Source organism: Filicampus tigris, chromosome 13 (assembly GCF_054856515.1).
Source record: "Filicampus tigris isolate MCC_2025a chromosome 13, RoL_Ftig_1.0, whole genome shotgun sequence".
In the NCBI taxonomy this organism is placed as follows: domain Eukaryota; kingdom Metazoa; phylum Chordata; class Actinopteri; order Syngnathiformes; family Syngnathidae; genus Filicampus; species Filicampus tigris.
In genome coordinates, this window is record NC_141229.1 from 20,643,730 (window position 1) to 20,671,084 (window position 27,355).

General features: G+C 40.5%; 1 protein-coding gene across 1 annotated transcript; it reads left to right on the plus strand.

Annotated features, from left to right (window-relative positions):
- Positions 1–5,469: 5,469 nt before the first annotated feature.
- rin3 (Ras and Rab interactor 3) lies at positions 5,470–26,955 on the plus strand. Its single transcript, XM_086049946.1, has 14 exons — positions 5,470–5,891; positions 10,563–11,052; positions 12,049–12,160; positions 12,249–12,321; positions 13,164–13,255; positions 13,551–14,517; positions 15,340–15,511; positions 15,600–15,771; positions 18,257–18,378; positions 18,457–18,643; positions 20,811–20,942; positions 21,032–21,198; positions 23,245–23,359; positions 23,537–26,955. The coding sequence occupies exons 1-14, from the start codon at positions 5,857–5,859 to the stop codon at positions 23,803–23,805; spliced, it is 3,105 nt and encodes a 1,034-aa protein (XP_085906072.1). The 5' UTR covers positions 5,470–5,856; the 3' UTR covers positions 23,806–26,955.
- The last annotated feature ends 400 nt before the right edge of the window (positions 26,956–27,355 follow it).

A 27,355-nucleotide genomic window follows, 5' to 3' on the forward strand; every position in this document is an offset into this window, starting at 1 on the left:
TACCGTAGTTATTCGTTATGCCTGCCACTAAATGCCACTGACAGGTAGAAAAATAAAAAGGTAAAAATATTTTTTATAATTATTTTAATTTTTTTTAAATGCTATGAATATACACATTCCCTTTTCTTACAAGACATAATTAATTTTTCTAAGAGTCAACGCATACCGAACCAAACCGAAACCCATTATAGCAGAGGGTAACCAACTTAAAACAGTAAAATAACAGCCAAATTAATACGTGTCTGAAGAGAAAATTATACACAATAATTCTACACAGGAAATGAATTACTATAGTATGTCACCACATACAGTACCTAATCTGACAGAAGGGTAAGGTTAAAACTAAAACTATATTAATATAATCAAGATTTATAACGCAATATCATATAAAATAACATTTATTATCCCCACAACGTGGAATTTTGCATCGTGTCGCCAACAATGATGGATACAGGAAATAGAAAAAAATGTATGTAAGAGAAGACATTTGCATAAGAAGTATAAACTGCACTAATTAGAACCCACATCCTCGGAGGCGCCGCTATGGAGATTTCTGCATTGACCAACTGGGCAGGGAAGCCACATCACCAAAGTCGACTTCATGAAGAGCTCCATTTGATTCACTTTCATATTATTTCAATTAATATTGTATAGCATCACAATATGTGTTAAATGTTGCCCACTCGACATCCGTTGCAGCCTGATCATCGGGGAAGGGGGATTCCACCATCTGTCGTCTCTGCTCAAGGGTTCTCATTTTTTAGTTTTTCCTTGCCCTTCTGGGGTTTAAGATTGAGGGATGTTGTTATTATTTGTCAATTGTGGGCATGTGAAGCGATTTGACACTTTCTTGTGATTAAGGGCTATATAAATAAATTTGACTTGACTTGAAACCCAATTGTGTTTCAATGCTTAAACGATTTTTCCAATCTATCAGCAATGTTATTTGTTGGTGGGCAAAATATAGTGCCAAGTTTAAATATTGACTTTTGAGAATTGATTAATCTATTTTAATAAACGTTATTTCTTTACTACAGTGGACAATAGAATCGGTAAATTAATCATAAACACATTTATTTTTAACAATGGCACCTTGAAATATCAACTATTTGGATTCAGTCTACAACTACATCCACCATTACTAGGTTGACGCAATAGATGCATTAAAATAACAATTATTGAAGCCATAAGTTATTAATGGTTATGGTTGTAGAGGAAATAGCATGCATTATTCTTTTATCCTGTGACACAATATATTGCAATAGCTGTCACATGTTAATGCTCTTTGGGTTAGGGCTAACCCTAACCCAAGATAAATATTCTCTCGAAACCCAGCAACACTACTTCAACAACCAAAAGTGCAACTCCTTCCCATAATTATTTTAATGAAAAGAGTGACAATATCAACAAATTTACAGTATCAGAAAACCACAACCATTAAGGTCTATATGCAAATAAATACACATGCATAAACTATTAGACTCAAACAAACATTTGTGTTGTCATGTCAAAGTGAAGTGACGTCTTCTGGTTCCGCCTGCTAAGCCAATCACACAGTCCCTGCAGAGATCCTATCGAGAACGAGAGCACTCACTCTCGCACATGCACTGTAATGCAGTCCACTCTAAGTAACCCCCTGCGAACAAACACGACACAAGCGAGGCGTGTTTCTGTCAGTCGTCAGCAAAACGGGCATCCGTCTATGACAGACTGAGAGCCCCGTCGGGACGTGACCTGTTTCGTGATGATTACACTGATGGACGAAAACCCACTTCTGTCTGTGCTTAGTCTGTCTTTTTCTTTTAAGTTGCCGTTACCGTCTCATATCAGCACAACAGTTTTCCGTCAGTGACGGACTGACGTACCGGTCTGCCGGTATGACGGAATGTCCTGTCCACCTCTGGTTCTTGGCATACAGCTTGATGTCATCCACGTAGAAGAGTTGGCTGATCATTTTTCCACTTCTGAACCAGTATCAGAAGCCACTCTTTTTTATAATCCGACTGAGTGGGTTCAGGCCTATGCAGAACAGTAGTGGGGACAGAGCATCTCCTTGGAATATGCCAAATCTGATAGTCACTTGTTCAACTACCTTTGAGTTGGCCTCCAGAATTGTATTCCATCACCTCGTCGAGTACTTGATGAAAGTTCTTCGGATCCTGTTGATCCTGTTAAAACTGAAACCCTTTTCAAACCTTCTCTGACCCAACCAGAACCCATTATTTATTTATTTATTTATTTATTTATTCATTTATTAAGCATTTGGCACATGTTTTCCAAGGAAAATGGAGGGAAACTGGTATAGAAATCTTGGGGAAAAATACAAACTGCGAAAAAAATATTGAGAAAAAAAAGTAGGGGAAATCCGCGGGTGCAGATCTGCGAGTATGCAGGGGTTGATGTAGTTTTAAGTTGTAATATCAACAATCACCACTAGATGGGAGACATGGGTTAATTGTGCTTACATTGGGTTTTATATTGCCCTAAACTACAACATCCATCCATCCATTATCCAATCTGCTTTTCCTCACATGGGTTGCAGGCGTGTTGGCGCCTATCCCAGCTGTCATCAGGCAGTAGGCGGGGTACACCCTGAACTGGTTGTCATCCAATCGCAGTGACAAACAAACATTCGCACTCACAATCACACCTAGGGCCAATTTAGGGTGACCAATCAACCTACCATGCACGTTTTTGGAATGTGGGAAGAAACTGGAGTACCTGGAGAAAACCTGCACGCAGGCACAGGAAGAACATGCAAATTCCACACAAGAAGGCTGGGGCCGGTTTCAAACACACAACATCTGCACTGTGAGGCAGATGTGTTAACCAGTCTGCCACCGTGCCACCCTAAATTACAACATGATGCCCTTTTTTTTTTTGGGGTGATCAGCTGACAAATTTTTAAAAAATGGCTGGACCAATCGGCCCTCATGCGTGTGACGTGCTCACCAGGTGGCAAAATTTCATCTCAACCTACTCGGTGAAAGGCTTCGTTTTAGGCTTCTTTCTACTCCTGCGTCTGCGCGAGCAACAACTGCTGTTATAGGGATTGTGGTATTGTCCCCCCGCCCCCTCTTGTAATGGGGTGCCCCAGTTGCAGGTGGGAGGCGCGGGTTACGTGATGTGACAATGAGGAAAAACAAACACGCTTGAACGCACATTGCTGTCTCACATGTCTTACACAAACAACTGCCACATTGATTCACATGACTGACGCATTGTGCTGTTGGTGACAGGTCTACAGCACATGCCACGCACACATAAGGATTTGTTGCTGCTCTGATCGGTCCATTATGTCACATGTTGTGATGACATACAGTTTCCTACACGTAGAGGATGCCCCACGCAGCTCGTTGCTGCTGCAAAGCAAACTAGTTTAGCAGCGTTGTGTGTGGAAAGAATTTACTCACCCACGTTTCCCCTTAGCCGCCACCTTCCAGATCTTTTTCGCAATAAAATCAAATGCATGCAGGCACGATATGCATTGTGGTCGCTGTCTTTTTGAAGCGACGCACCCTCACTTGTTTCAAAACAACTTGTGTCCACGAGTATATATATTATTATTATTATTTTTCGTTTTGTTTTGTTTTGTTTTGTTTGGAGTATATTCAAGCTGCGCGCAGCACTGACTCAAGGATGACGCAGCCACATCAACGTGGAGTTCATGCACTTCTCTGGCATCTTCCCTATTTCCAGAAATACGCCATAGCAAACCAGCTGTGTATAGTGGTTTGCTAGTATGATTTTATTTTGAAGGCCGGGAAGGAGAGGAAGTGTGGAAAATAAATAAGTAACTTGACTACGACTTCTCGCTGTCTGTTGGACCCAAATAATTATACAATACGACAAATCCAACCCCGGGGCGAGCAATGCAAGTAAGCACACGGAGTTGGCTACTGGTGCATTTGAAGCGTGTCCACAGCGGGTTCAAATTTGAAATTAGCCAGCTAATGATCTTTAAAAAGCCTCTGCCGTTAGAGCATTTCTCCCGCGGCAACGTTTTTTTTGGTCGGAGAGTGGAATGGTGCGGGGGCCAACAATGTTTATGAATATGGCTGGGGCGTTGCGGCCGGAAGGTTACCCAGGTCAAGGGTGGAGGGTGGCGGCCGGACGGGCAAAAAATGGTCAAGTGCCCAGCTCTGTGAAAAAGTATGACCCCCTCCTAAGTTGCCCATCCCTGATCTGTGGGCAAAGATTTTAGCGGCTCAAACCAGAAACACTGATGTTTAAAGCAGCACTGGGCAAGAAATCAACCTTAATAAAACATTTTCACAACTCTGTTGATGAAACATTGACTTACAAGTGCAGTAGTTGAATGGAACTTGATGCCCTGAGGGGGTCTGTATCGTTTTTACTGGCACAAAGCAACTTTGAGGAGGATGGGATCAACCCTGGCACACCAAAAAAATACAAATGTCCTGAACTGCTTTACGGCATACTCACTTCCTCCTTTTGCTATAATTACAGCTCAGGATTTCACGACACTGCGCGCTGGCAAATATGGTTGATTTTTGTCAAAACACTACCGCTTTTGTCCACATGGCACCGCCATAATCAACAAAAACTGACATATGACACAGTGTTGCTTTAACTAAATAAATGTTCTCATCATAAACTATTAAAATGTTTCCTGTTCGTCTAAAAGTAGACTGTAGAATATATTTGAAAAATATTTCTATTTTACTATTTCATTTTTATTGCTTTTTTTCATGTCTTCTTGGTGAGTGGTGAAGTAGCACCTTAGCGAGTGTCCGAGGATGCATCAAGATGTGCCTTTCACATTTCCATAGGGGAATGCCTTTCTGAGATTACGGTGTCTTTGCTCCATCCAGTGGCAGTTAGCTGTAGGTGAAACTACACAACCAGAATGTGAGCAACGTAGCAAGCATGTATGAGTGCTGGTGTTTACACAGGAAGCAGCTGCGCAGTCAACATGCTCACTGTTTAGTGTGACCACACATGCATGTCAAAATACTGTACTGTATGTTTACAGCAGCTGCTCAACGAGCAGTCAAAGAAAGTAAAGAGTAAGCAGCCTGCTTGTGTTCGCTGGTTTAAAAAAAAAAAAAAGGTACTATTTCTTACTTTTATCTCGAAGTTAGGGTTGCAAAGTTAGTGTCCAACTTATCTGTGCAAACATCACTGTTTCTCAGAACATCTTTGAGATAAGCAGGGCAGCAGGAGGAGGCCCACAACTAGAAGCGTTTGGTTTTAATGGAAAGGCAATTGTTGAAAAAAGGAAGCAAGGTACTAGGAAATGATTAGGGTGCGTCAGAGAAGATCAAGCGACAGAGAAACATGAAGTTTTACATTCCACAGTGTGAGTTTGAATCCATCTGGAAGCCTTTAAAGGAAGGGGGAGGAGACAAGGAGGAGCCTGGACAAGCAGCTGCTGAATATGTAGGACACATTCCACAGCAGGCTCACATTGCTCAGAGATCCAAATTTGAATAGAATATGTTTATGTATATATAAGTGTGTGTCGGTGGGTGCGTGTGTTACAATGCCTTTGATTTGGTACAAGAACACAAGAAGAAAGAAAATCATCACATGCGCTAATATTACAGTGTTACAATAGTGTTACATGGCATTACAGAAAAAGACAAGAGCGCACACAACATTTGACCACAGTTCTCAGCCTCTTCCTGTCTTTCTGCTCAGGAAGTTGAGGCCAGAGCTGACACATACAGATATTTCCCCTTATTTTGCCTTATTCAGTCTGCTTGACTAAACAAGAGGAAGAACCAGGGAGGGGTGCAAGGCAGAGAGAAGGCGGGATTTGGGTGAAGCTGAGAGTGAAAAGAAAAAGAGAAAGAAGGTGACTGAGCAGTCCAGAAGTCAGCTTGAGAAGTTATGATGGAAGCCAACGTTGATTCTCAGGAAACGGGGTGAGTTCGGGACCACTGGGCCGCTTGAATATCTAGTCAGGAAACAGTATTTTGGCAAGGCAGTGGGGTGTTGTAAGTGTAAGAAGGGAAAGCGTAGTCGGGGGGTGGAAGTCAACAAGCCACAGCAGGAAAAACAGATGTGACTGACTCACTAATAAATAGGTCATGGCTACAAAAACGGGTTTAATGGGTTCACGTCACTACATTTTTATATTGTTTTCCATAGATCAGGTTTGTAATATGTGCTCTCTACCAAGGCCATTGAATCGACTTTGTTTGGGAAATCTTGACGTGAACTTTAGTTGGTTCCATATGCATTGGAAATATGCAAGCGCTTTTACCATGTCTGCCGCTGAAGAGCTTTGAGCAAGAGCCTCACTTGCAGGTCAAAGACAGAAAACTCTGTAATGTACACACAACGAATACAAGCGCGGGATTGTTTAAATCAATGTTTACATCACCCACGGCACGTGCCAACTTGAAAGCTTTGATGCTATCGTACTGAATGATGGCGTAATGTGACTTAACTCTTTTTAAGGCACAGAATTTTAACCCCAGAAAATTATTGTGGGATATATTAAGCATTTTTGTATTCCATGAAACATAATACTGTAAATACAATCACAGACATTATATCCTTGTTGCTGTATTATTTCTTAACTTTATCTGATCATATGCAGAGAATAATAATGCAATACCTAATAGAACATAAAAGTAGTTCACACAAAGAACATAAAAATAGTTCACACAACCGCGTGTCCTATTTAAAAATCTTCCTGATTTAAAGGCTGGAGTGATGGAAGTATGAAAATCATGATTACTGCATGTGTGCATCTCAATATGTTTACTTTTTCATATAAGCAAGTAGGCATATTATGCTTTTTGGGGGGATACTTTAAAATAGTTGAACTGTTTCTAAGTGAGAGGTCTCTGACATTTTGTGTATAAATGCAATAGTTTAAAGAATTACAGCACACTTAACATCCACTTGTAAAATACCGCTTAATATTACTCGTTTTGTGAGTGCCGATTCTGTCTCAGGCAAATGAGTCACTGTTGAGTGTTCGCCCACCCCATATTGCACGAGGCCAAAAGAATTTCATTACCATGGCTACCATGGCCAGAGCTAGGGCGCTGCAACTAGCTTAGTAGTTCTCAAACAGATGAGAGTCTGACGAGAAATGCAAGTAGTAAAATAGCAGAGAAAAACAGACATTTTCACTGATGGAGGCAGCACTTCATCATGCCGCGCCGTGTTACACTTGTCAATTAGTGCGCAGATCTCTGCAGGTGGTCAACTACAAACACCCACCCCATCCACCCCTGGAATGGGTCAGGTATCAAAAGCTAATGCGATAACGCTGTAGGCTGATATTAATTTGTTCAATTTGTTCATTTAATTTGTTCAATTTGTTCATTAATTTGTAAGATCTGCTTACCTTTTGGGTTCGCGGTAAGAATTTAGACTTGGAAATGGTGACAGTAAAGAATAAAATGAATACAGTGTAATTCATCATGTTTTATCAACAACAGTGTTGCTCCCTACAATGCATTTATTCTCCCTCTTTCCTATGATATATATTAAGTAAACAGTGGCTAAAAATATTTGAGAATGGCTACGTTTACATGGACACATTTATTCGGATTAAAAGCCTGAAATAAAATGCTCCATGTACACACCCCATTCGGAACATTCTGACCCGATCAAGCCCATTCCGATCAAGATTTTATTGCGAACGAGAGAGGTGGTTTATGTCGATTGTTAATACGATCAGCAAGCATGAAAACACTTATTCTGACATTTCGGACCGGTTAATACGATCAGCAAGCACGAAAAAACGTATTCTGACATTTCGGACCGTCTTTACCGCGCATGTTTATGATGTCAGTACTGTATACACGTTTCTGTTGTCCCCAGAAGCTAGTAAAAGCAGAGCGAGCAAAAGACATGGCAGGTGCAAGACTGAACTGATACATTTGCAGCTTCATTAGGAAGTGTGAAATCGACGTAAACAGCGCAAATGGGAAAAATATGCGAAAAAATGCTAATGTTTAAAGTAGAAATGGAAATTTTGTTTTGTTTTGTTGTTTTTGTTTCGTTGACACAGAAGTCGCTACAGCCTCGTCTGCTACAATTTCCGGTCTATTTGGTAAATCTGCACGTCAAAATAACTTGTTACGATCAAATGTGTGATGCATAAACACAAGTCCTAATCGGATCAATATTTTTATCCAATCCATCCAAGTGTCCATGAAAACAGTGCAAACGGCAAATTATGTGTTTTTGGTTACAAAATTTTGCAACTTATAAAATGCATATACAGCACACTAATACCTCCCGTGGTGTATATGTTATACATTGTTATATATTATATATTGTTTTTATTTATTTATATTTATCATATATTGTTTTTTATCTGGTTGTTTATTTATTAATATCATCCCCTCAAGTTTCAAGATGTAATTTTGTGGATTTCTTAGCATCTGACAGGTCTTTCACAATCTTATTTCTGCTTTTGAAAGAGAACAGCCACGCCATACAAAGGCACTTCAAAGGCAAAACAAGAAAAATGAAAGTGAAAGGAAAGCTTTATAGCTGAAAGGAAATGATAAGTATATATAATAACCATATTGTCTTGACACAAAAAACTGGTCTCCAATAAATGCTCTTATGTTGAAGAATGCATTAATTCTTTTCGATACTAAAAAATATATTTGTGACCCCTGTTTAAAAGTTGAAATGTGTACGTGTGTATTTTACATTATGCGAATGAAGACAACATCAGATGCATATAGTATTTGTCGATCACATAGTAAGTCATTTTTCAATATTGTGGAAAATAAATCCAAGATTATGTGCTGATATTACAGGCAAAATGTCGAGGAATCCATTTTGGTGTTTACGATTTCTAATGTACAAAAACTACAACAGGCTGCTGTTTTTCTTCTTCTTTTTTTGTTTTTGTTTGCAAAATACAACTTGCAATGCTTTTGATGCATGTATTTGTTATTGATTTCCGCAATCTAGTGATAATACTGAGAATAATACATATAGATCACAATATGAAATCTTCGTACCATTTCACGTGACAATGAGATGACAATTAGTTGTCTTCCCAACGTGTGATTTTCTCCTCTTTTACCAACAGAGTTTTCTTATTTTTACAGTTTGTAGAAGTACTGTTAGTGACGCACAAAAATTGGCAGATATAAAGGAGACATATCATGGGCTGACTTTTGCTTTAATGGTACATCTGCATCATGTTGTCAGAACCATCAATAATGAAATTAAAGCAAAGCCATCGGAACAAAAGTCACTGCGTTATGTTACCCTAACCTCTGTCAGTTACAATTCATGATACTGAGATAATATACTCCGAATGGTCATTGCAAACAGTGGAGTTCGTTCTTTGAGAGGCTCTGCTGACTCCATACAGGGATCCTAGCTAAACACACACCGATAACAGGATTTTAACAGCAAAAAGAAAAAAAAAAGAAAAACACAGCAACAACAGAAGTTGTCAGAAATAGTGGCCTATAATCCATTCATATACAGTAGTCTTTGGGGTTTGACCGTCTCCTGTTCAGCCTCGCTCAGCCACGAGTGTTTGCGTCGATAGGCTGAGTAAAAGCAGTGCTGAGAATATTACAACAAGCAAATGCCTTAAAGACAATAAATCGCATGGACACATCACCAAACACAAACACCTTTGCCCCGGCAACAATTTTCTGGACCAATCAAGTAAGCGTGCTAAAACTGTTGTAATCCTAATGTAGGACCCCAGAAAAGTGCTTACTGGCTAATTCAACTGGCTGAGTTGCTCGGTGTTGGGGGGTTATTATGCTAATTAGACCCTCTGTATTGAAAGAATGGAGCGGATATGCTGAACCGCTCGCTAACAGACCAATTTTCGTAATGTAACAAAACTACAGATTTACTTGATTGTTTGATTTCACACTTAATTGGTGTTGTGGCACTCCAGACACCCAGCTATTTGTTTACTCACATTAATAAGTACATTTTATCAATTTAATATTATCTAAATGTTAGATGTTTCAAAATAAACATCAGAATGTAATAAGAATGCCCTCAAGCTGAGCTGCAAGTTGAATAATTAAAATATTCATCATGGTTCAAAGTGCTTCTGCATATAAGAGTTTTTTTTTTTTTTTATGATTTTGAGTCTCCACAATTGTGATTACCAAAATGATATGATGAAAAGGCTAGATCTGTTGTCAGACACGAGATACCCCGTACACTTAACACCAACACTGAAATGTATTAAATGTGCAGTGACTAAAGACCAAATGGGGTTATAAGTGAGTCATTTGTTAGTCATGTGGTCAGGTGATAATATTGCTGTCTCTGCTACTCTTATGAATAAGAAACAGTGTTCATGTGTTTACCAGAATGGAGATGTTTGGAGGTATTATGTGACAAACTACTGTGTTGTGTGATTGTAATTTTGAGAGGAAACTTGAACCATGCAGTTTTAACCTTGAGGCGTATACACTGAAAACTGTCATCACTTTTGATATAAATGAACTTCTCATGACAAAAAAAAACCCGAAGCAAAAAAGGAAAAACAACACATTGAGTCTCCTGAGGCAAAGTGAAGTGAGGACAACTTGCCAGCATGGAATTCATAACCTTCTCTTTGTCCTTCGCAGTCACACAAACACTCCGACAGGAGCACAGAACACCTCCGCCCTCCCCTCTTCAAGGCCATGTCGACCCAAGCCTCCTCCGATGACCCCGAAGTCCTCCCAAATCCCTTGTCGACCTCCTCTACCTCCACCCACTCCTCCGTCACTCCCTTTTGTCTCCAAACCTACTTCACCGCTCCCCTCGAACCCACCTGCTTCATTTCTCCCACCGCCTCTCTCACCGACCCCACACACTGTGTCTCCCTCACTTCTCCTAGAGAACTCTCTCAACACTGAGCCCACTACCTGCTTCACTCCTCTCTCTTCAACCTCCCCCCAGGTAGTGTCAACCTCTCCCCCCTCTTGCCTACCTTCTCCCCCTGTCATCTTGCCACCCTCTCCAGCACCAACGCTGAGCCTTATAGATCTCTTGGTGGGGAGCAGTTCTGTATGGCTCACCAAAGGACTCAGCCAAGAACAAGTCACGTGCATTCTACGAGAGGAGGCTGCAGGGGTGAGACACTCACACATACCTTTTTATCTTTTACCAAAAATGTTCACATTAGAATGTAAGTACGGCAGTCAGCTGTAGAAAAATACAGCGGCAAACTCTGTGGTTTATTATAAAGCTTCTCCTGAAAAGTGTAACAATATCTGCCGCTTTATTTGTGATTGTTGATTGTTTTGAAATTTTGTTTTAATGACAATTAGTTTATTTATTGTTCTGTTTATTTGGATGCATTGTGTAGGTTAGTTTTTTTTTATTACAATATGTTACATTCAATCATTTATCCAACTTCTTCCACTTACCCGAGGTCATGTCGCGGGAGAAGCAGCTTAAGCAGGGAAGTCAACCCAAACATATTTTTTCAAGAATATGTTCTATGCAGGCCCACTAGTTGAAACAAAGCAATATGATTAATATAAAATAGGAGTTGAGCAGCAAAAGCCACCCGTTTTTAGACATCTCAGGGGGGCGGCCATTTTGTCACATCTGTCGACTGAAAATGACATCACGGACCCTCAGTGCTTAGATAACGACTAATCATAGCTCAGCTTCAGAAAACAGGTGAGCCGGGATTGGTCGTTATCTGAGCCCACAGGGCACCTGTGATGTCATTTTCAGTCGACAGATGTGACAAAATGGCCGCCCCCTGAGATGGCTAAAAATGGGTGGATTTCACATTGAGATGCAGACCTCCCATGAGCAGGCATGCAGAGAACTAGAGAGCATTTAAATTGTCCATTGAAGGCCTCACACGTTACCAAAGCCCAAGTCTTTCCGGAGGAGCTTCTGCTGTCCCGAAATATATACAGTAGTTTCAACCATATAAGTTGAAGGTGAAGAGCAGTGTGTGGTGTGTAGTACATATAAGTAGTATGTCAGAAAATAGTGTGTCAGATACTCAAATATACTGTACTGTATAATGTCCTATTCCTTTTCTAAATCAACTTTCTACAGCTTGATTTCCATGCATTGACTTGTATAACATCTGACTGGCATTTGCAGGTCTTCCTGGTTCAAAGCGCAGAGGAGCAAGATATGACGCTTTCGGTGCGCCTGCCTGAACAGCAGGAAGCAATGCCAATACACAACCTGAAAGTCAAACAGCACAAGACATGTATGTGCACCTTCTTATCAGTGTATATTGTATACAAGCCCCGCTACTGTGGACATTCCAGAACCAGCTTGTAATTGTTCCCCTGCAGTTCTTCATTTAGATGGTTCGGCTCTGGTTTTCGATGACATCTACAAACTCATCTCTTTCTACTGTGTCAGCAGGTAGGCAGGCACGCACGCACACCCCCACAAACACACGTTCATAGGAAGATGTACTAAATAGGGGGGAGGGGGCTAAAGGCACACTTCCTCATTAAGCAATGAAGCAGGCATTGGTTGTTGAAAGTCTGTGAGCTGTTATGGGTGAACTTGTATACTATTAGCACACTCTAAGGTTTCGTAAATTCACACAAAACTCAGAAATAACACCATCTATTCGGCCGTCTGCTGTTGTTTGAATGCAAAATGGCTGCCACATTCTGCCACTTTAAATCACAGATCCCTCTGGTGTGTTGCAACAACACAAAAAGGCTCCCTCCATTGGCATAAATGGTAAAGACAGCTGAGGTGACAGAAGGACCATTTGTAAAAGAACAGCAGCCCCCAAAAGGGACCTCTTAAGAGGCATTTGTGGTAGTTTTCATGGAGAAGGCATATTAACCAATAGGATAAAACAGAATCCTACATGTCTAAAAATGTTATAAACAGCCTCGGAAAACATTCTGCAAATCAAAGCATTTCATTTGGAAGCAGTAAAGGGTAAAAACAGTTTCACGTTTTAAAGTGAGAAAAAATAACACTTCAGAACTTCTTTTCTTGGAAATATCTATATCCTTTTGACTATCAACTACTGCCAATAATTCAAATACTCATATCAGTAAAGTTCATCGATATTCAAAATGAAATTCAGTGGTCGATGTCTTTACAATTATTGATCAAATTACGGTATATGAAAATGACCCATATCCAAGTATTTAACTAAGAGTCACAACAATTTTACAGGGTAAAAAATGCAACTTACTACTTCTTAAGATTACATAACGCCTGTTTTTGAATCCAATCAGGGACATCCTGTCCGCACCACTGAAATTACCGCAGGCCATTTCAATGGCAATACAGAAAGAGGAGCTGGAGATCATCTCTGCTATGGGTGCAGGTACTGTAGCTATGTAGCGTATGTTGTTTTCTACAGTATACCATTTTGGATGGGCTTGGGATAGAATGACATCAGCAGTGACTGAACTGAAAAGGTTCTGAACCTGGAACACATCTGCCAACACATACAGACTGTAGATACTGAAAAATAAATCTCACAGCCAGCAATGTAAAGTTTGCTTGTTTTATTTTTTGTATATATTTTGTCTATCTATCGGAGAAATTATGAGGATATGCAATATTATAATCATGTAAATATGGTAACTATGACATATGTTTCATTGTATCTATTGCAGACTTTTGGACGTCAGACACAAATCAGAAGACAAAAGAACATAACCCAGTTTTGGATCGGAGTCCCAACATGGTTTATTTGTATATCAACCCAATCACTTTGGCAGAGACACCAACCAAACAGCCAAAAGACCTTTCTGAGTCCAAACTACAAATCAGCACCCCTAAAAGTATAATTTCCTACTTGCTCAATGGAGAATCCAACCAGAATACAAACAGAGAGGTCAAAAATCAGATTAAGACTAACTCTAACCAGGACACGAAAATCAAGCGGCCTCCTCCCAGGCCCCCCAGCCTGGGATCAGGCTCTGGGATGGGTCTGCTCTTCTCATCAACCCCCTCATCCTTGAAAATCTCATCCATGATCTCTGCAGCTGACAGAAAAGAGGAAGGAAGGGCGGAGGGAGGGAACAAAGAAGAGAGGAAGACACCGTTGACATCACCTCCTCCATTAAGACCTCCCGTTCCCCCGCAGAGTCGGGCCGTCCCCTCCGTGCGTCCTGCTCCTCTGCGCCGCACTTCCTCCAGGAACAGTACAGATGCTGGCGAGATGGACCAAAAACCTGCGAAGGGAACTGAAAAGGAAGGGGAAGGACTACGAGAGGAGCAGAAAACATCTCTGTTGGGTGACGGTATAGAAGTGTCAAACACTAGAGGTAGAGAAAGAAGTGCGAGCAGAGATAACGAAGAGGCCAAACAACAATTTGGTCCTCAAATTTTAGTGAAGAAACCCACTCGACCGGTACCTCAGCCAAGGAAGAAACCACCCTCACCAGATAGGCCTAATGGTGGACTGGCCAATCAGAATTCTGGGCCAAAAGTAGGCCCTCCCTCCGCGGCACAAAGGCCGGACGTGTCACTGTACTCTCCTCAGGGAGGCGCCATGCTCGGCACAGATCTCGACTCATGCTCGAACAGCAGCACCGAAGAAGAAGGAGAGACGAACCAGGAGCAGGATCAAAACTTTAAGTAGGTTTGGCATAACTGAATGCTGGGAGACTGAATTCATGTATTTGTGCAGCAAATGTCTTCTTTTTTTGTGTGTATTAGTATCAGTACAATTCAAACTCAATCACAAAACAATATGTGTATGATTTGTTAACTTTAATTGGTTCCGGATGGACTTGCAAAATGACACTGATACCATGACACTGCCAGAGCTTTATTGAAGACCAAAGTCCATCAATTTCTGTGATGAGAGCCAGGTTAAACTGCATATAATTTTTAACGACTTTCGGGATTGGGCCTTCCATTTCAGCATTCGTATTCATCATACGGGACTTGCTCATTTTAAGATATTTTATAACAATTATCATAGAGAGAGAGACACACACAGAAAGAGAGATTACAGTATCCCATTATGTTGACAGTCAACTGGTTAGCACGTCCGCCTCACAGTTCAGAGGTCGTGGGTTTGATCCTGGCTCCGCCTCCCTGTGTGGAGTTTGCATGTTCTCCCCGTGCGTGTGTGGGTTTTCTCTGGGTACTCCAGTTTCCTTCCACATTCCAAAAAACACGGATGATAAGTTGATTGGACACTCTAAATTGCCCTAGGTGTGATTGTGAGTGTGGGTGTTTATTTGTCTCTGTGTGCCCTGCGATTGGCTGGCAACCGATTCAGGGTGTACCCCGCCTACCGCCCGAGGACAGCTGGGATAGGCTCCGGCACGCCCGTGACCCTTGGGAGGATAAGCGGTGTAGATAATGGATATATATATATATATGTGTACGAACCGGCACAGAGCCCGGTATATCAACTAATTTTACTGCACCGTCTTTTTATTTTTGTAGTCCGTCAGAGAATCGTGGCAGCAAAATAAAGCGGACACCAACCACTGACATGTTGGGCAAAGCTCGTTCCCGCCTGTCTACCGTTATTACCAGCCTCATCAGTCACGACCGTCGCCTCTCCCAACGCATTGTGGAGCTGGCTAGAGACCCGCTGAGCTATTTTGGTAACCTGGTAAATGCTTCATCTTAAAATATAATCATGTTAATATTTAAAACTATCCAACAAAAACTCAATTTCAGTTTTCATGTGGGATTTGTAGGTGAAAGAGTACCAAGCATTCACCCTTGAGACCATGTCCAAGCACTCCACTTCCACTGAGCTGTTACAGGAGATCAGGCAGATGATGACTCAATTGAAGAGTTACCTGCTGCAGAGCGCTGAACTACAGGCAATGATGGAGCCGCAGCACCAATATTCACAAGACAAACTTGGTATGCTATGTAGTTTAGCTTTAGCACTTCCTCTGTCCTGTTTGCAAAGACACAAGGGTCATTCCGTGTCATTTCATCAAATGCCTCCCACCTGACCATCTAAGAATTCCTGTAAAAATTCTAGTAAAAAGACACATTTGTTAATAGGAAAAATCCAAAATATTAGGTCTCTATTGTCATTGTCATATTTTTCTCCTGAATAATCAATGAATGTAGGGTAGTTTCGACGGATTTTGTAATCATACTCTCAAAAGCCATTTTTAAACAATATCTGCAAACGTATCTCACCCGTAGCCTACAAAATTTCTACAGTCAATACCTGTTACTAACAGCTTCCAAATTTGGAAAATCAGGCATTGAGCTCAATTATAACCTAGTATGTATGGTAGGCACTTCAATTTCTCCGAAAATTTGGCTTGTCAAAATTAAATTGAAAATTCGAAGAGTTGTTGAGCCCTCATTTTTGCAGAATGAAGACTTCTATCACTTTTGCCTCTAGCTGGTGGTAGATGAAACAATCTCCAAAATATGGTCTCTCTTAGTTGATCAGTTTCACCGATACTAAGGCTCAAAAAAGGAAATAAATGCATATTCAATGCACTTAACAGCCATATTCCGAAAGACTGACAAAAAGTATCAAATCCAAACTTGAAAGATCAAATTCTTTTAAAAAACATATTTAAAAATTGGTGTTTTACCATGTTTTGTCATAGTGATTTTTTTTTTTTTTAATCTTGATATTGGTGGGCTTTTTTGTGGCCATTTTTGGTCCTGCATGTCCTAATAGTCTACTAGTAAACATCACAGAAGGGCAATTCAATTGTGTTTTTACCATTTACCAAAGACGCACATGTGACTAAATGATAAATGTAGTCTTACGAAAGCATTAAAATGTACCACAGTTGTATTTACAAAGGCAATAAGTCCTTGAATGTGAGTTGAACATGCTGAAAGAAGCATGTCTTTGAACAAAGTTGATAGTAATATTGAAGACTGCACAGTTTGTAATACTTACCGGTAAGTATATACATGCTCAAAGATTACACAACCAAATCAAATAATAATCTTGACTTGAGCAAATACATATTTTCCATTGCAGATCCAATTCCAAAGTCTCATCAATTTGCCGGTCACTTTAGAAATTCTCTAATTAATATCTCTGCTCTGTTGTTCCCTTTTTTTTTTTATGGCATGCATACGCTCGTGGGAACTTAAATTCTTGCAATTATATGCTGCAATGGGACATTGCGCAGGTCTTTTGGACAATTATCTCTCAGCTGGCAGCAATTTATTTCACCCCAGCTGTTGCAGTGAGAAGCTTCTTATTGGCATGCTTCAGTTGGCCAATGAGCATAAAGATGCAACTCTGTAGCAATAGAAGTCTTGGGGTCTTTTTGCCGCGATCATTACAAGTAGGCTTGGACATGCAGTACCAAAAACCGCCACAAAAAAAACACAAGAAAAGGTCATGTGTCATCTTCCAAACCACTTATCCTGCACAGGGTCGCGGGGAGGTGCTGGAGCCTATCCCAGCTGACATTGGGCAAAAGGAAGACTACACCCTGAACTGATCGCCAGCCAGTCACAGGGCACACACAAACACCGTCACTGAGCGAGAAACGATCCCACGCTGCCCGCACACAACTCAGGCGCGTGTATCACTACACCACCAGTGACTACAAGAAAAGGTCACAGTGTCAAAAGGAGGCAAAGCACACTACTTCAATATCCGTGAAACTAATCATCCAAGAGAGACCCCAGTTTGGAGAATGTTTAAGATGACACCAGACATAGAGGTAGAAGTGATAGAAGTCTTGTGTGCAAAACTGGGAGCTCAGTCGCTCGTCAAAATCATATTTAATTTTGACAAGCCAAATTTTGGGAGAAGTTTATGTACCTACCATACTAACTTAAACTTGAGCTACAACCCTGACATTCTATGTCTGGAGGCTACTTGTAACACATACAGACGAAAAATTCGCAGTCCATTCATCGCCTTCCGCCCACAGTTTATCCGCCATTTTGTCTGGCCGGACCAAATAGTAATCGCCTATAGACCGCTCCGACTATCATTTTAAACGGGTTTCCGTTAGCGTTTCCTACAAATAACTTACAAACAACAGACAAACAACCACTAGCATAATTCTATTTTTTTCTCTAGCATACCAGGTTTTCACAATAGTAATAATTATTAATATTATATGACAACAATACAATATGTAATATAGTAATATATTTAGTAATATTTATGAATGTAGGGTTAGGTTCAGCAAGGGGTGGATTTTTTTTCTTCTAAGTAAAGACATTTTTTTTTTCAAATCAGCAGCATCTCTGATTAAAATTTGCTGTTGACTAATGTAATCGATCCAGATGTATTTCCAATAGTGTAGGTTAATGAAGCAAAAAAACAACACATATGCATATGATGTATAACATGTCCCTCTCAGCAAGCTCCAAGTTTGAAGGGGTGTTTTGTGCCCTGCAGAGAGCATAGTCGAAGCAGCTCTGTGTAAGAGTGTACTGAAGCCACTCAGGGAGCCTGTTTACCGCAATCTTGAGAAACTACACACCAGCAATGGCATCCTGAGGCAACTGGCACAGAACCAGGCAAGCAACATATTTTTATCATCACATGCTCAACTGCTTCTTTATTAAATGAGGTCTGTGCAATTTTGTGTCAATTAGTCTGTAGTTCTCGGCAGTACCACCACAGCTCTGGGAGTCACCACCGCCGTCCCAGAGGCTACAGCTATGGAGAAGATAAGCGTGAAACTCAGTAATCTGCATCTTGAATACTCTCCTCCAAAGAAGATTGAGCTACTGCTGAAAACCTGTAAAATCATCTATGACTCCATGTCTGTCAGCTGTCCAGGTAAGTCCCCACCCCACAAAATGCGCACTTTATTTATTTTTTTGTCACTACATCGACTTCAAAAATATGTGTCATTGATGTGATTTTGAATCTGATTGGTTAAAGGAACAATCCCTTGCCAATATAGTTTACTTTAAATCAGGCAGCACAACTGATTCTGAAGGACCTGGGCAGACAAGATTGAAATGGCAATACATGGCGATTAAAATCTGATTTGACAAAAAAAAACAGGAAAAACAAGTCAAACATCTGATATGAATGTAGCTTCGATCCATCTCGAAAAAATCTGATTTAATGTGCTTTGTGACTATTCAGACTACAAAAGAGCCATCCAGTTTCAATCTGGATGGGCTAAAAATCAGACTTTGGCTGGCAGTCTGAACAAGTTCAATAGATTGGCAAATAAGTGTGTCTGAAATGTATGTGAGCACTTTACATATGACATAATACAGAACATCGTCGCAAACCACAAGATGGTTAAACTTAAGATGGCTAAATAGATTGGTCGTTTTGCCGGTGGGTGCAGAAACAACAACGAAACACTTCTTTTGCACTTTTTATGTCTTTGTTCTTCGTCTTCCACAGCAAACCCAAAGTGTTAGCAAATAAGCTATTTGCTTGCTTTACAAGGCAAGTCAAGGCAAGGCAGTTTTATTTATTGAGCCCATTTCATAAACAAGCACAATGTGCTTCACACAAGCAAAGACAACACCTACAAGCGTTTAAAAACACAACAGTTAACATTTCAAAATCAAAGCAGAGAAAACAAAAGCAGTCAACAAAACTACTAGAATGTACGTTGACAACATTTAAGCACATTAACAGAAAACTTTAAAAACATTTAAAAGTGGGTTTCTAAATTACATAAAAGGGAAAAAAGATTTAAAATTGTCTAGAGGACCTTAATCAAAGGTCAAAGGGAAAAAAGCAAAGTTTTTAACCTGGATTTAAAAGTACTGTATTTACAAGTCGTTCCTGTGACGGGTCTTCTGACATTTTCACGTCTGTTAGCAAAACCTGAGGTATGGCTTGCGGGGTGTAGGCTCGCCAGCTCTGAGAGGGTGTGTGTTTTTTTATGTCATGTCATGTCATCTTCCAAACCGCTTATCCTATGTAGGGTCGCGGGGAGTTGCTGGAGCCTATCCCAGCCGTCAATGGGCGAAGGCAGACTACACCCCGAACTGGTCGCCAGCCAGTCGCAGGGCACACATAGACACTGTCACTGAGCGGGAATCAATCCCACGCTGCCCGCACACAACTCAGGCGTGTGTACCACTACACTATCAGCGGACTTGTTTTTTTATGATTTTGCCAATTTTTGTGATCGTGAAGTATGATCAAAATCGTAATTGATTCCACTGTACATCATGTCTGATGTGGAAAACACATTTTAACCAGCCAGAGCGCATCTGTCTGAGAGGAGCACAAACCGTGCCGTGATCACACGAAAATGGCGTCACGGGTAATGGCGGAAACGAGTCAGTTTTCACATATCTACGTAAAGGTCCTTGCCGAGGGACCCAACTGGTTGCTACTGTTATAGCAATTAAGAAATTATATATTGCCGTGTAGCTGAATAAAGGTGCAGTAAAAAAAAAATAAATCTGGAAACAAGTCACTGTGGCATCAATACCACCACCCCATCCCCCCTCACCATCATTCAGGACAGCCTGCGACCTAATACAAGATGGTCAAACAAATCCAAATAGAAAGCACTATGGATTGTTTTCACTCTTTTTTTGTTTTGTTTTGTGGAATTCTATGATGATTCATGATAACGTTGCCCAAACAACAAATCTTTTGTTGGGCCAAAACGTTTGTGAATGTGTAGTACAGGATATAATCTATACAAAACGTTCAGTAGTGTTTAAAAACTACATATGTTTGTGTTCAATTGTTCTTAAGTGTTTAAAAATGTTATTTATTTTATCACAAATATTCGAATGAGTATCCTTATAATTTTCTGAATACAAATGAAAAAGAAGTTGTTTAGCTGTCAGATATTATTCCGCTGTGTTTATTTATTTTTAAGTTTTTTGTATCTTTTCAGTATCCTTATTGAGGTATGCAGGTATGGTACCAAAGTCAAAATGTAGATCTTGTGACAACACTGCCAGGAAGTACATGAAATTAAATGAACTATCCTCTAATGTGCATTTTTTTACAGGGCGGACCCATGGAGCTGATGACTTCCTGCCTGTAATGATGTATGTCCTGGCTAGATGTAATCTGTCAGATTTACTGCTCGATGTGGAATACATGATGGAGTTGATGGACCCTGCGCTAACAATAGGAGAAGGTACACTATTTGTTTCCTTTCACAGTCAAACCAACTGCGCCTTCGATGATCTCTGATTGTAATTTGTATGTGCGTGCGTATGTATGTAGGTTCATATTATTTGACGACCACGTACGGCGCTCTAGAGCATATTAAGACGTTTGACCAGGAGAAATCAGGTTCACGTGAGCTGAGTAGGGAGGTTCAGGACTCCATCCAACGGTGGGAGAGACGACGCACACTCAACCTGGAATGTTTGGAACAAAGATCTGTTCAGGTATACACACGCTCATATTCTCTTCGCACAAAAAATTAACTTGTGTAATTTAAAGGTTAGGTTCACATATTTATCTCAGGCAATGTAGGCCCAATAACTTGAACTAAAAAAGTAAAGATTTTTTAGAGTCAATCAATCAATCAATCAATCAATCAGTGAATGGTGCGCAGTGCATTCACGGCCAAAATGCCATTTTTAATAAGGACAAAAAACAAAATATATGCATATGTCTGTTTTTTATTGTACCAATTTACAGAAGAGTATCTTCATATAGATAAATTTTCAAATGCACATAGAAAAGATCCAATGCTCAACTACAAAAAATAACCACATGCTGTGCATACAACAGCAAACCAACATGAAGTGCATTACTCATTTTGTGCATGTTTTCACAAAAATCAACTTTCTCAAACATTTTAATGTTATACTATCATGTGTTTTCTTGCATGTGATTCAAATCCCACCAAATGAATAGGCTGGCTCACTTACCTGTGTAAACAGTGCCAGTATAGGGCAGTAAAGTTGGTCATTATGGCTGCTTGTCCAATTATGCCACCATACGAGTTTGTAACACTATTAAATTTAGAATATACTGTATCCGTGTTATTTTATTTTAATTTTATATTCCTAAATCATCATATACTTTAAACGAACTGTCAACACTGTGTAAAAAAGGAAATCACTTGAGATCTACAGGGATGTTGCTGCCATGCTATGGTTAAAGCAACACCGGATAACTTTTCAGTTTTTGTTGATTATGGCAATGCCATATGGACAAAAGCAGTCGTGTTTTGTCTGAAGTCAACCACATTTCCCATGAGCGCCGGTGGCGTAGCACATAGTGTCGAACTGTCGAGAAATCCTGAGCTCTCGCTCGCGTGCAGTTGGACTGATTTGCATATGTCTTTCCAATGGCTGTGTTTAGGATAAATGGTGATGATGTAGTGAATCTAATTGTGACAAACAATATAATATAACAATGTTGAAAATGAACGTCTAACTTTGGTTTTCAAACGTATTTCCCCACCGCCACCATCGCACGTCGGGGGTACCATCTCGTCCATGGCGACTCTATGCGAGATTGTCAAGTGACGTACATGTCATCCGTGCACAGGCTTGGGGAGTAACGAAATACATGTACTTGCATTACATATTCAGGATACAAAAAAAAAAACCTAACTGTGTTCCATTACCGCTGCAGAAAAAAAAACATAATCGGATGACAGGTAAATTTAATAAAAATTGTAATTATTATATGTGGGGAGGGAGACGACACAGTAGAGGCGGCGCCGCTCTCAAACTTGTTGGCCAAACAAGATTTCCCAGAGTTACATGGATACTGGATAACTGGTAACAATATACTGTACGTCAATAGTCATCCGACGTATAGATTTTTGTTGGCTAACAATTAAATGACTGAAACAGGTCAGGGCTGGTTGGATGCATGTTCGTTTTAGCGCAATCAGTTTCAAAAGTGACTTGAAGGGAATGGATGGTGACTGTTTTGGATCGGATTCACTGTAGGACTTATTCATTTTGAATAATATTGAGAAAGAAACGTGAACTGTCAAAATCATCTGGACTGCTTGTTATCATGGAGGAGCGCTAACTAGCCTGCGAGCCCTACGCCCGCAACTTGTAAGTAAATACCTCACTAACTCCTGTCACGCATCACGACACTTCTGTTTGTGTTTAGGCCTTGAGAAGACCTTTTTTGACCCTAACCACTGCAATCAATCACATTTGCTTATAAGGCACTTTAAAACTAACAGCTACACTCAATTGCTTGGTGAAAATGTTTGTGGCTGAACACACCAAAGTAATTATTAGAATACTGGAAAAGCATTAGCTTTCTCGATAAAATGTTCATCTTGCTGGATGGACAGACAATTACACCAATTGACATTAACCAAATATACCTTCTAAGTAGTTATGGATCATTGAAACACAGTTCTTGGAATATGATAACACAATCATCCCATTACATGTTATTTACACCGTATAAATGTTCATAGTTATAACGCTTGTGTTATGGCTGTTGTGCAGGAATTTTTGACAGTGTGCTGTCCTGACGTTGGAAGTAATCCCAAAACTCTCGGCATCCTTCCCACCACCACAGTCCAACAGCTGACTGAACAGTGTGCTGCACGCTTTGAACAAGGTAGATGTTTGTAACTTGTGGATACTATGTCGATAGATCCGTGTCTAAATATGTAATACACAGGTGTCCAAATACTCGTTACAGTGCATTTTACTATTCTTTAGTGAAATTATGACACTTTGATTCACTTCCATACATGCAAGTAAGTTCTCTTTGTGTAATAAATCTGTCCCCCAGATTCATACAGGCTCAGCATCTATGAAGATGGTGTTCGTCGGCCCCTGGCACCTACACAGCTGGCACTGAATGTGAAGAACAAATGTCAACCAGGAGCATATTGCTTCGTCTACCACCCCATGGACAACGGAAAAATCCAGCGAGCATGGTCTGGCCGCAGCTGCCCCACTAGCCCGCCCCCGAGACCCCCTCCACAAAGCGCTTCCCAAAACATTTCAGCTGTCGATACTGAAAATCCAGAAGAAGAAGGATGTCTGATTAGCTGGTAATTGCCTCATGCCGCAGCAGCTACTGTTGCTCTGTAAGTGCCGAATGCAGGATAGAAAATTCGGCTTTGATGAAACCTAGAAGAATATCTTAAAGGTCCCATGCTATCATAATCTACAGTTTTATGGATAACAGGTCAAAATGAGTCCGTGACATGGTTTAAGTTTGACATCTATGCAGTTTGGTTTTCATTTATTTTTGGAGAAACTCCGGAGCAACCAGAATTGTGCTGTGTTTGGCACATTTTGTGGAGGATGGCTTTGTCACCGGAAGCTTTCTCGCACTCGACAACTAGTGCGCAGAGTGCACTGTGCCTGGCCACAATTCCGTCGACAGCCTGCTTAATTCCATTGGAGCCACAAATCTGAAACGCGCACATATCTGGAACTAATCAACCAGAAAGATATTTTTCATATCAAATTAAGGAGAAGGGAGAGACCCAATGGGAGAAAAGCTCATTTTTATATTGTTAATATTAATGAGAAAACGGACCATTCAAAATCAGTTATTTCTGACCAACAAAAGTATCTTGAAAATGGGCATCCTTCTAATTTAAAATTATGAAAATGGCTGCATGGGACCTTTAACATATGTCTTCAGTCAGTCTCATGTCCGTGCAATGTTGAAATATAGCACAACAAGACAGCTGTGTGATAAATTTTCTAAACATGGGGTCTGGAACTCCTTTTTGTAAAACTACTTTATACTGTTTATGCTGCAATACAATGAAATCATTTTGTTCATGTAATTTGTGGTTAATAAGGCTGCGAGTGACTAGTGACCAGTGCAGGGTTACTCCCTGCTCTCTCCAAATGTCATTTGGGATCATCTCCTGCCCAACCTGTATGGGATAAACGGTAGAAAATGAATGGATGGATAATTAATAGGGAGCATTTGCTGACGCTCAAAACAATTCCTGCACTTACATTACCACTTTCAAGACCCAACAAATCCTGTAAGTGAGTCTTCTTTCCCTTTTGGCTTCGCCTTATTCAGGGGTTGCCACAGCAAATCGTCCTATGCAACTCTCCCACTTCTCTGCAACTTTTGTTCGAATTCCATCTACCTACAAATCTTCCCTCACCGCATCATCAAATCACAACTTTGGTCTTCCTCTTTGCCTCCTATCTGGCAGCTCCATTTCCAGCATTCTTCTACCTCAGTAGCCACAACTCTTCTCTGCAAATGGGCAAACAACCTCAAACTGGCCGCTGTAACTTTGTCTTCAAACCTGTCAGTCTGTGTTCTCACTCTGACCAGATCATTTCTGATCCTGTCCTTCCAAAAGAGAATCTCAGTACCTTCAAATTTGCCACCTCCAGTTCTGTCTCCTGTCTTCTGATCCTGGTGCTCTTTTGTCACACATCCTCCTCACTCCACCTCTACTCCTTGTAAACTTACTATTCCACTGGCCTCACTTTTATTGACACAAGTACTCCATCTTCCTGTGACGAACATCCATTCCTCATCTCTACAGTGTGTATCTACACCTGGATAAATTCTCGTGGCAGATTACAGTACAATGTCATCCACGTCCATGGGAACTCGTATTTGACATCATCTGTCTATATGTCACTCACCATCGCAAACAAGGGACTCAGCGACAATTCGTGCTAGGGCTGAACGATGTATCGTTTTCAGATCAAAATTGTGATTCAGGACAACGCGAGAACATGATCGCCAAAGCTTTTTTTCTGTTGTTGTGCCCTGAGCTCACCAATCAAGGTGGCAAACTACTTTTGGACAGGTCACGGAAACCAGTGAGCTCAAATCTGTGTCTGTGTTGCACACACGGAGTCCCTGCTTTCCCAGCTGCTCATGAACTGCGGGGGAATGCTAGGCACTATGCTAACTTGCAGCACACCAGCTCTGACCTGTGCTTGCTAGGTGGAGCGGCTAAATATTATCCTTCCGCAGTGCGGATCCTCCCCTCAAAGAAACTAATCCTCGTCTCTGTGGCGGCAAGTAAAGGCCTAGATACACCAATCCGAGGTCGGTAAGCGTAGGGGCGTCGGATTACGGCGGTCGATTGGTGTAGCGAACACCGCCGTAACATCGGACCCCGCCAATAAACGTTTGGTGGGCGTTTCAGCATGTTGACTTGGTGTCGTAAGCCTGATTGGTTGTAAGCTAGCAAATCAGTGCACAGAGCAAGAACAGGAAGTGACAAATGCAAATAAACAGTGCTTTGCTGCCTTAAACAGCCTTTTCTGCCTTAAATCTTACAAGTCCAAGAGCGAGGGTTGACAATGTAAGTATCTCACGATACTATGTCAAGAGCGTGAGGGTTTGGCTTGCTTCGTGTGGGAGTTCATCGTGACTGAAAAATATAGCTGAATGCATTGTTTATGTTTTTATAATCCGCCCCCGGCCAATAGCTTTCCGGTTGCCGCCTTCTAACCATGAGGAATAGTGACTACCGACGCCGATGGTATGGAGGAGTATTGCATCACGCATGTGAGAGAACAGGAGTAGATGGAGAAGCCATGCTAATGGCTAAGATAACATGAAATAAAGAGTCACAAAGACCAAAATAAGTGCTTAGGTATACATTATACTTTTCATGGAAGTTTGGCTGGAACTGTGTTAGGGTGGAGAGCAACCAGCTATACTAAAAAAAGCAATTACATTTTAATAAGTGTCTTGAGAGAAAATAAGTTACACAATAAGCACGTGCTTTAAAACTGGAAATGAATCGGTTACTGCTTACGTCGGCCATGATGAGGAGCTTGTAAGGTCAAAATTGTATTAGTATATTAAATATTTATAATATCAGCAATGTTGTTTGTGCTTGTTTGCGCTATTCTGCACCATAGTGCTTACGTCAGCCATGATGAGGAGCTTGTAAGGTCAAAATTGTATTCGTATATTAAATATTTATAATATCAGCAATGTTATTTGTGCTTGTTTGCACTATTCTGCACTGTAGTGTACTGCATTTTGAGAGCTGCACCATGACACAATAGGTCCCAGAATTACATGATATCTTTGTTGTTTAAAAACGCAATTTCATATTGTGACGGGACTATATTTACATGGGTTTTTTTTTGCAAAATGTATTTTATTACAAAATGAACTGTGTTGAAAATGGATGGATGGATTGAAATAACCCATTCAGAAATACTTACAATTAAATTTTTCATATTGCAATATATTATTGTGAAGGGATTCAATTTATACCAGGATATGATTTTTTTCACCAAATCACTCAGTCCGCAGTTTCTGTTTGAAGCAGTTGAAGTTTATGACAAAATTATACAGGGGAAATAACAAAACATTTACTTACGATCTTACATGTATAATGAACATATGGAAGAGGATTAGGGCCAGTGGGGAAAAAAAAATAGGTTGGCAAGATTCTCACTTTTATCTCAGGATTCTGACTTTAAAGTGAGAATTCTGACTTTATTCTCAGATATATATATATATATATATATATATATATATATATATATATATATATATAAATAAAGTCTGAAAGAATTCTGACTTTAATGTCAGAATTCTGACTTTCTTCTCAGAATTCTGACAGTAGCCCTTTGCCATTCCACC